General features: G+C 53.3%; 1 protein-coding gene across 1 annotated transcript in view; it reads left to right on the forward strand.

Annotated features, from left to right (window-relative positions):
- CDC42BPB (CDC42 binding protein kinase beta) overlaps positions 1-9,017 on the forward strand; it is a 102,565-nt gene that overhangs the window by 61,917 nt on the left and 31,631 nt on the right. Inside the window, 7 exon segments of the mRNA XM_077776516.1 lie at positions 133-381; positions 2,689-2,768; positions 4,427-4,593; positions 4,668-4,787; positions 5,535-5,668; positions 6,951-7,193; positions 8,839-8,949. Of these exon segments, the coding sequence (XP_077632642.1) occupies positions 133-381; positions 2,689-2,768; positions 4,427-4,593; positions 4,668-4,787; positions 5,535-5,668; positions 6,951-7,193; positions 8,839-8,949 (1,104 nt within the window).

Consider the following 9,017-nt stretch of genomic DNA (forward strand, 5'->3'; position numbering starts at 1 on the left):
GTGTGCATTTAGTTACTGTAAAATTAGAAAGGACTGCTGTCTCTGTGTTGTTTCCTGTAACATCGGTAAACCTAGGATTTTTCTGAATAAGTTTTCATCTCGTGTCCACCGTCCCCCACCCCCACCCCCCAGGAGCGATTTCAGTTTCCATCCCACGTCACGGATGTGTCTGAGGAAGCCAAAGACCTCATCCAAAGACTGATCTGCAGCAGAGAGCGCCGGCTGGGCCAGAATGGAATAGAGGACTTCAAAAAGCATGCGTTTTTTGAAGGTTTGAATTGGGAAAATATACGAAACCTGGAAGCACCTTATATCCCTGATGTGAGCAGTCCTTCAGACACCTCCAACTTCGACGTGGACGACGATGTGCTGAGAAATACCGTAAGTGTGATTGAACTCTTCTGTTCTCGCGCTGTTCACTGGGTCTCGGGCCAGCAGCTGTTTGGAAGGTGTTGATGTCAACAGGATCTGAGAGCTGTGTTGGTTCCTTTTAAAAATCTGGCAGTTGTGTTTCGAGAAAATACACTTTTTATTCCAGCCTTCAGCTTGGTAATAATGTCCCCTTTAAAAAAATAAATAAGGACTATAGGGGCACCTGGGTGGCTCAGTTGGTTAAGCATCTCACTTCGGCTCAGGTCATGGTCTCCTGGTACGTGAGTTCGAGCCCGGTGTCAGGCTCTGTGCTGATGGCTCAGAGCCTGGAGTCTGCTTCCAATTCTGTGTGTGTCTCTCTCTGCCCCGCCCTGCTCACGCTTTGTCTCTCTCTCACAAATAAACATTAAAAAAAGTTGTTTTTTTTTTTAAATAGAGATTACAGGCACCTCATTTTGTTGTGCTTTGTAGATACTGGGGTTTTTTGTTTTTTTTGTTTTCTTTTAACAAATTATAGGTTCGCAGCAACCCTGCACCCAGCAAGTCTCCTGGTGCCATTTTTCCAACAGCATTTGCTCACTTCATCTCCTGTGTCACATTTTGATGATTGACAAAATATTTCAAACTTTTTCATTATTCTTGTATTTGTTACAGTGATCTGTGATCAATGTTTATGACTTACTGAAAGCTCAGATGATGGTTAGCATCTTTTAGCAGTATTTTTTTAAGTTTGTTTATTTATTTTGGGACAGAGTGTGCGTGTATGAGCGCACAAGTTGGGGAGAGGCAGAGAGAGAATCCCAAGCAGGCTCCATGCTCCGCGTGGAGCCTGACGCAGGACTCAATCCCACAACCATGAGATGACCTGAGCCGATTCAAGAGTCGGATGCTTCACCGACTGAGCCACACAGGTGCCCCCACAGTAAGCTATTTTTAAATTAAGTTATGAAATTTATTTGTTCAGATGTAATGCTGTTGCACACTCAGTAGACTATAGTATAGTATAAACTTCCACTAGGAAACTAAAAAATACACTCGACTTGCTCTTACTTTATCATGGTGGTCTGGAACTCCGTGGAAATTTCTCCAAGGTCTGCCTATACTTAACTTGAGTAAAATTGAGTAATGCTCTTCTCCGTTGGAACTCGTCAGAAGTACCCATGCTGTGTTTTCACGGCACTCAGCAGCGTCTGAGATGTCACCGTCCTGGAGCTCCATCATGGCCCTGGCACCACCTCAGACTTCGAGGCCCTGAGCAGGCGAGAGGCTCGGCCTGCGGCCCCACAGCGGACTTACAAGCCCCTGGGACTCTGGTCCCCCGGTCCCTCCGCAGGAGTGTGCAGCCCTCTGGCCGTCATGGTTCTCCATGTCTGCACGTGTTTCCTTGTATGGCCCAGGTTTGGGAGCAGCAGAGACCGTGTGTGGCTCTGAGCCTTCCCACTGACGCCTCATGTCGTGGATCCTCTGGATCGGGCCTGGCTCTGGGGCCGTCCGGTGCCGGGCGGGTCCAACGGCTTATGGTGCACGAGTTGGCAGCGTGAGCTCCACAGAGTTTTCTGCTCACAGGCTGTAAAGTTATTTTCATTTCCTCAAACCCAGCCTTTTAGTCCATTCAGGTGACTTGTTTGGGGGATAAAGGAACTGAGGTTTGACCAAGTAGAAGAAAAATCTCCTTGATCACCCCCTAGAGAATTTCTCTTACTCAAATAAGAGCTGAACTGTAGGCCGCTTGGAGAAAAGACAGAGAAAAGTAGTGTCATTGTGGAAAGGGTTTTCTTAGACTCCAAAGAAACTATTTCTACAATGACATTTCCCAGATAAAGTATAACCTAGGTTTCATGTTTACTAAAGAAGAATCCTGACACTACAAAATCGGGTTTCTGATACATTTATCTAAAATACTCTACCTTGGGTTCAAAGCCTTTGGCCTCTGTGTCTGCCAAGCGCCTGAGAGCTCCCAGCCTCCGCCTCACAGCCCTCCTGTGCGCCGGTGCCCTCCTGCTCGCCTCTGCTCGCGGCCGTGTGTGGCGGGCTGGTGTGGCTTCGAGTTTGGCATGACGAGTGTGATACGAGGCTGGCCTGTGCCATTACTCATCTGAAGCAGGGTGTGCGTTCCCTTCGCTGCACTGCGTGTGCAGCAGGCAAAGCCAAGGCTAGAAACACAAATCTGCCAGTGCTGTGTCCCCTTGTGGGGGACACTGGGCTCGGGGTCCTAGAAAGCTGTGCGGTTCTCTCTAGTGCAATTTCACCACTTGCTGATGCTCTTTCCCTTTGTTTGAACATGGATTTCATGTTGTTGTATGTGTTCTCATGCAGGAAATCTTACCTCCTGGCTCTCATACAGGCTTCTCTGGGCTACATTTGCCATTCATCGGCTTTACATTCACGACGGAAAGGTGGGTCTAGCTCTGTGGTTCCCCAGGCGGAGTCTTCCCTCGGGCGAGCTGGCATTCGGAGGGCGAGCTCCCGGGACGGCCGTGCCCAAGGGAGCTGCGGGCAGACTGTCCTTGAGAAAGGACACCTGATGAGAACACGCAATGACGTGTAGCAGGGTCGGCCGGCTTCTTCCACAAAGGGTGGTCTCTGTTAGGTAGTCATTGTCTTTTCTAACAACACTGTAAAACGTGAAACCCATTCTTAGCTCATGGGAGGTCCGATCAGCTGACTGTGGCTCACAGGCCGTCAGCGCTGGCACGATTCCTCCCGGCAGAATTTCCGGGGCCGCAGCCGGCAGCCCCGGCTCCCGGTCAGGCCCAGCTTTCATTAGCGGCACCGTGCTTGCTTTTGCCAGAAGTTACCGCAGCTCTGTGGCTCTGCCCGGGGTGGCTGGGGCCCAGTCCCAGACAGGGTGGCCGTCTGCAGAGCCGGGAGGGCTCCGGCCCCGAGCACGAGCACGGTGGGGGCCGTACCTGTCAGCCTGTGTCTTGAAGGGGCCTGTTTGCCAGGTTGTCGCCTGAGGGTTCTTCCTGCTTTGAAAAGGAAACTGGGCCAGAGGCGGGGGAGGCCGGGCAAAATGAAACGGACGGAACCGCGAGGCCCCTGAAGGAGGGCCACACGGCCTTCCAGCGGCTCCTGCCTCAGTGGACGGGAACCTGCCGGAGAGGCTGTTTCCGCTCGAGCTCTCAGAAGCTCTCCTGGTGGGAGGTGCCAGCGCCCAACAGCACTTCAGCCAAAGCGGCAGCTGCTGCCTTGTCGCTTGCAGGAAGGGGTCTGAGATGCGGGAGGCACGACGACCTCTTAATCCCTCATGCAGGTCCGGATTTTTCTGATCCATTCCGGTTCAGTGGACACTTGTTGAACCTGCAGGTTCCAGGCCCACCTGCCAAGGCGCCAGGTTGGCGGGTCAGGCCCAGGGCTGTCCTCCTGGGACGGACCTCACGGAGCTGGGCACCGCGTTCTCGGGCCACCTTGGAGAAGTACTGGCCAGGCCCTTGCGTAGTCCTGTGAGGACGCCTGTGTGCACCCCGTGTGGCAGGACTCAGGGCTCCCTGGCGTCACTGTCATGTTAAAAGCAGGGGAACTAAGTCACTCTTGGCCCAGCTCTGACGGCGCGAACCGCCTTGGGCCTCAATGTGTGCACGTGACGTCTGCTTGCACGGCAGGCCCGCTACAGGCCGTCTCTGGTGAGTGGCTGGGCCGCCCCGAGTGCCGGGGGCTGTTCAGTGTGCAGGGGAAGGCGAGCCCCGTCCGCGCACTGCTCAGGGAGCCCTCGGTGGCAGGAGTGCCCAGGGCCCCCACGCCCAGCTCCTCGCACGGATGCCGTCTCCTCGTGCATTTCTGGTCGCGTGTGAGCGATGATGCACAAGTACACTTCCCTCCTTTGCAGAGGCGTTTTCTTTGATCTCCTCTGAGGGCACATCCTTGTCATTCACCCCTGTCACCCTGTCATTTGCTGTGAGGAGGACTCCTTTCTGAATTTTGGCTCCGTACACAACAGTCTCGTCATAGGCCTTTGTCTGCCTGTGAGACTTCTCTCTGGTGCCACAGTAAGTGTCCAGATGCTGATGAAGGTGCTAAACTCCGGCGGTCAGAAACCCTTTTGCTTTGTTTGCAGCTGCTTTTCTGACCGAGGCTCTCTCAAGAGCATAATGCAGGCCAGCACGCTGAGCAAAGACGAGGGTGTGCAGCGCGACCTGGAGAGCAGCCTGCAGGTGGAGGCCTACGAGCGGAGGATCCGCAGGCTGGAGCAGGAGAAGCTGGAGCTGAGCCGGAAGCTGCAAGGTGGGCGCTGGCCCCCCACCGCCCCACCCCCTCCCCAGGCCCCGGCCCCCCTCACACCCTGTCTCCCTCCATAGAGTCCACCCAGACGGTGCAGTCCCTGCATGGCTCCACCCGGGCCCTGGGCAGCTCAGCCCGCGATAAGGAAATCAAAAAGCTAAACGAGGAGATCGAACGTCTGAAGAATAAAATAGCAGGTGGGTGTCCTAAGGAAGTTGCTTCATCTGTGTTCTTGGGCATTAATCTCTCAAAGAAGATTTTCAGAGTCCGTTTCATAAGGTGGAAAGGAGAAGAAAGCTTTGGCTTCCGTAAACTTATTTAGAAGTCTCCTGGCTTGTCCATTTACCTGAGGTTATTTCTCTAACTTGCTTCGCCCAAAAATGATAGACTTTGTCAGGTGCAGCTAGAATCACTTTCTAGTATTTTACCCATAAAGTCTCAGAAATGTTTACATTTCTCTGGCCGCATTCTCCCCTTTGTAGCCCCGAGGCACAACTGCCACAGTTTGTTTCTCTCTGAAGCTTCCTCGGTGGCTGTGCCTGCTCTTTCAGTATCTTAGGTGCTGGGTCTGTCGTCACCGTCTGTCCTTTGCGGCTCCTAGGTTGTCAGAGCTTCCTGAGGATTCAAATCACTTTCGAGTTCTAATCCTCAGTCAGCCCTCCATTCCCTGCCTGGAACCCCAGCGTCCTGGTGCCGAAAGGGGCCCCGAGTGAGCCCATGACTGAGCCTTCCTGCGTGCCTCAGGCTTGCCCTGTGCTTGCTCACGTGGTCCCCAGGGGAGCAATCAGTCCACGCGCGTGGCTGCATGTGTGACCCTTCCATGTGTGAGAAAGCAAGGAAGTTTCTGAATGAGAAAGCGAGGAATTTTTAATCCACTGTCAGGAAGTCAGCTGACATGAAGTTTTGCCTGTAAGGGAACATCGTTTATTTTCTCTTCTGCTCAGATTCAAACAGGCTCGAGCGACAGCTGGAGGACACGGTGGCCCTTCGCCAGGAGCATGCAGACTCCACGCAGCGGCTGAAGGGCCTGGAGAAGCAGTACCGCGTGGCGCGGCAGGAAAAGGAGGATTTCCACAAGGTAGCCACGGGGGCGATTTCACGTGAGAGAGGCTTTAGCGATTCCGCAGGTTGTGAGCCTGAAGTCGTGCGGGGTCTGCAGCCCTCCTCCGGCCCCTCGTCTGTGTCCTGGGCTGTACGGCCTGCAGCCCGCGAGGTCGTGCCGTGCCGCCGACCGCGCAGCCCGTGAGGTGCCTGGCTGGGAAGCACACTGCCGCAGTGCTGGTCACCGTGTCGGCCTCGCCACAGGCCTGCCGGGTGGGCTGGCGACAAGGACCCAGCAGTGCCGAGGGCCTGAGGGTCCCCGCATCCCTGCGCCCACAGCAGCTGAGCCAGCTGGGGTCACACACTGGTATCCAGCGCCAGGGTCCTCCCCCTTCTTCCAGCAGGGCTCTTCCGTACAACAGGGCATCGCGGAAGAGACCGTTTGTTAAAATTTGGCTGATTCCCCCCAAACTCCTTTATAAATTTGATTTTCAGTAAAATACACCAGACTGTGTGTTCAGACAGCAATATATTCATACCAGGACTGTGTTTTCTGAAGGATATTCACTTACACGCAGAAGTCCTTAAGCCTGTAGTGTGCGATATGTTCTCAAATGTGCAGGATTTCAAGCCCAGATTGTCCAGTCTGTCGTGGTGTCATAATCATGGCATGTGGTCGAGAAGTGCACGCGGGACAGGAGACTCCGCGGGGCTCTAGACACAGCAGCGCACTGTGGAGCCCCTCCCCTCCCCCACTCAGGTGCTGCCACCGCAGCTGTGCCGCCGGGTTGTTGAGGAAGTGGCTACGGGGAGGTGAGGCCACCAGTGCAGCCAGAGGGGCCACCGCATCCACACCTCACTCTCGTGAGGGGCTAGCTGTCCAGCAGTTGTTTTCACGTAGTTCTTTACTTCTTAAGCTTTTCGTAATGCGTTCTTTCCTGATTCTGCTTTTTCAATAACTGGATTGGTGACCACATTCATGTTTCATCTACCTGTGTGGCCGTGTGGACGGCATAGGGGAGAGGCTGAAACAGGTGAGCCTGTGAGCAGGCCTTCCGGCTGGCTGGCAGAGCTCGGGCTTCTAGTCGCCACATAGTTGAGGGTCTGTCTGGAGTGAGGATGCTTAGCACCTCTGCTCAGGTGGGCTTCCTCCAGGCTGCTCGTCGCTGTGCTGGGGCCGAGCAAAGGGCTTTTTCACAGAGGTGAGCCCTTGGCTCTCGGTTGTGGTCTGTAACCAGCATTTGCCGGGGAGGACTGAGCTTGCAGCTGCCACGTCTCCGCTGAGCAAGCATAAAACCTCTGTCATTCCTTCTGTTCAGCAACTGGTTGAAGCTTCAGAGCGACTGAAGTCCCAGGCCCGCGAACTCAAAGACGCCCACCAGCAGCGGAGGCTGGCCCTGCAGGAGCTCTCTGAGCTGAACGAGCGCATGGCGGACCTCCGCGCCCAGAAGCAGAAGGCGTCCCGGCAGCTGCGGGACAAAGAGGAAGAGCTGGAGGTGGCCATGCAGAAGATCGACTCCATGCGTCAGGAAGTCCGCAAATCGGAGAAGTTCAGGAAAGAGGTAGCTTTGTAGCTGTGTCAAGGAGTGTACCGTTTGGACTTTTGTATCATCTTACTAAAACATCTTTGAGAACATGGGCTAAGTACATAAATTATTTTCAAACAGATATTAAATTTTACAAGAAAGCAAGTAAGTTGACCTGCCAAGTATTTAGTTTCTACTTCTCAGCCCTCAATATCTATTTGTGAAATTGTTAAAAGACATTTCTTAGGGTATTAATTTTTAAAAATTCCCTTTTAAAGCAAATAGAGGGTATTAATGCCTGACAAATAGAACGTAAACGTGTCAGGATGTGGTTCGCACAGTGCCGCCGAGGCAAATACGAGTCCCACAAGGGGTGGCCGGGAGGTCGACCTGGCTCAGCCTGGTGTCCCCGGGCGGCCCAGTGGGTCTGAAACTTCAGTTTGGGGATTATTTCATGCTCTTAAAACTATTGAGGCCCCCAAAGAGCTTTCGTTTGTGAGGTTACAGTTCCTCGTATTTACCAGGTTAGAGGTTGAAATAGTTTTTTTCAGTTTAACAATAAATCCATTTCACGTTAACGTGACTGATAATTATTTATGAAAAGTAACTAGTAGAAAAGTGGAATTTTTACATTTCTGGGCTTTTCTTTAAATTTTTTTTAAAATGTTTTATTTATTTCTAGGAGAGAGAGAGAGAGACAGCGTGAGCAGGGGAGGGTCAGAGAGAGAGGGAGTCACAGACTGAAACAGGCTCCAGGCTCTGAGCTGGCAGTCAGCACAGAGCCTGACACGGGGCTCGAACCCACGAACCGCGAGATCATGACCTGAGCGAAAGTCGGACGCTTAACCGACTGAGCCACCCAGGCGCCCCTGGGCTTTTCTTTAATAACTGGCTTGACAAACCCGTACGTCGTCTTCCTCGTTTTCTGCATTTGGTCTGTTGTGTTCCATTGTTACTGATAAAGTATTTGAAGAAAACCCAGATAATTAGAAAAAGAAAGTCCTTTTTTTAGAAAGGGCCTCAGGACCCCACTTTGAGAACCAACCGCCCTAGATACTCCAAATGCTGTTCCATTAATGAGTGGCCCATCTTAGCAGTCCTTAGGACTGAACTCTGTTAAAATTTGCTTGGTAAAAAACCTAGAAGTACATGCTTTTTGTCAGTTGGTCTCAGAACACCTATTTGTTTTCTTTTCTGTTAATTTTGCAACCCGGATACACTCGTAGTTGTAGCGGCCATGGAACGCCTAACTAAGCGTTTTCGTCCGCACTCCGGACGGGTCACTGCGGCGTCTGGGATCTGCTTTAAAGTAAAGGGGGAGGGCATTCAGTGAGGCCCGGAGTGCTGGCCGCCGCGCGGGCAGGGGGGCCTTCCGCTGCTCCCCGCCTGGACGCGTGCGCGAGACCGTCACCAGCCAGTAGATGAAGCCGTGATCTGTAGACGTCCCCAGTGCCTGTGTCGCCAGCCGGCCTCCTGTCCGGATGCTTACTGCCAAGTTCCCAGTTTACGTTAGAGTTTAAGCTTGGTTTATTACCGACCAGCTGTTCAGTTGAGCCTTAAAGTGTATCTGTCAGCCGTTAACTTGGCCTGGGATCGAGGCAGAGGGAAGAGCGACGGGCTCTCAGGGAGCCCCGCGGGCAGGGCTGGCTTCGTGCCGCTGAGCAGTGTGCCCTCCTTGCAGCTCGAAGCTCGCCTGGAGGACGCCGTCGCCGAGGCCTCCAGGGAGCGCAAGCTTCGCGAGCACAGCGAGAGCTTCTCCAAGCAAGTGGAGAGTGAGCTTGAAGCCCTCAAGGTAGTGCCTGCAGGAGGCCAGCCTCTCCCCCTCCCTTACTGTGTGGTGGGAGTCCTCCTGTGTGCAGG

Source organism: Crocuta crocuta, unplaced genomic scaffold (genome assembly GCF_008692635.1).
Source record: "Crocuta crocuta isolate KB4526 unplaced genomic scaffold, BGI_CrCroc_1.0 scaffold8, whole genome shotgun sequence".
Taxonomy (NCBI): Eukaryota; Metazoa; Chordata; class Mammalia; order Carnivora; family Hyaenidae; genus Crocuta; species Crocuta crocuta.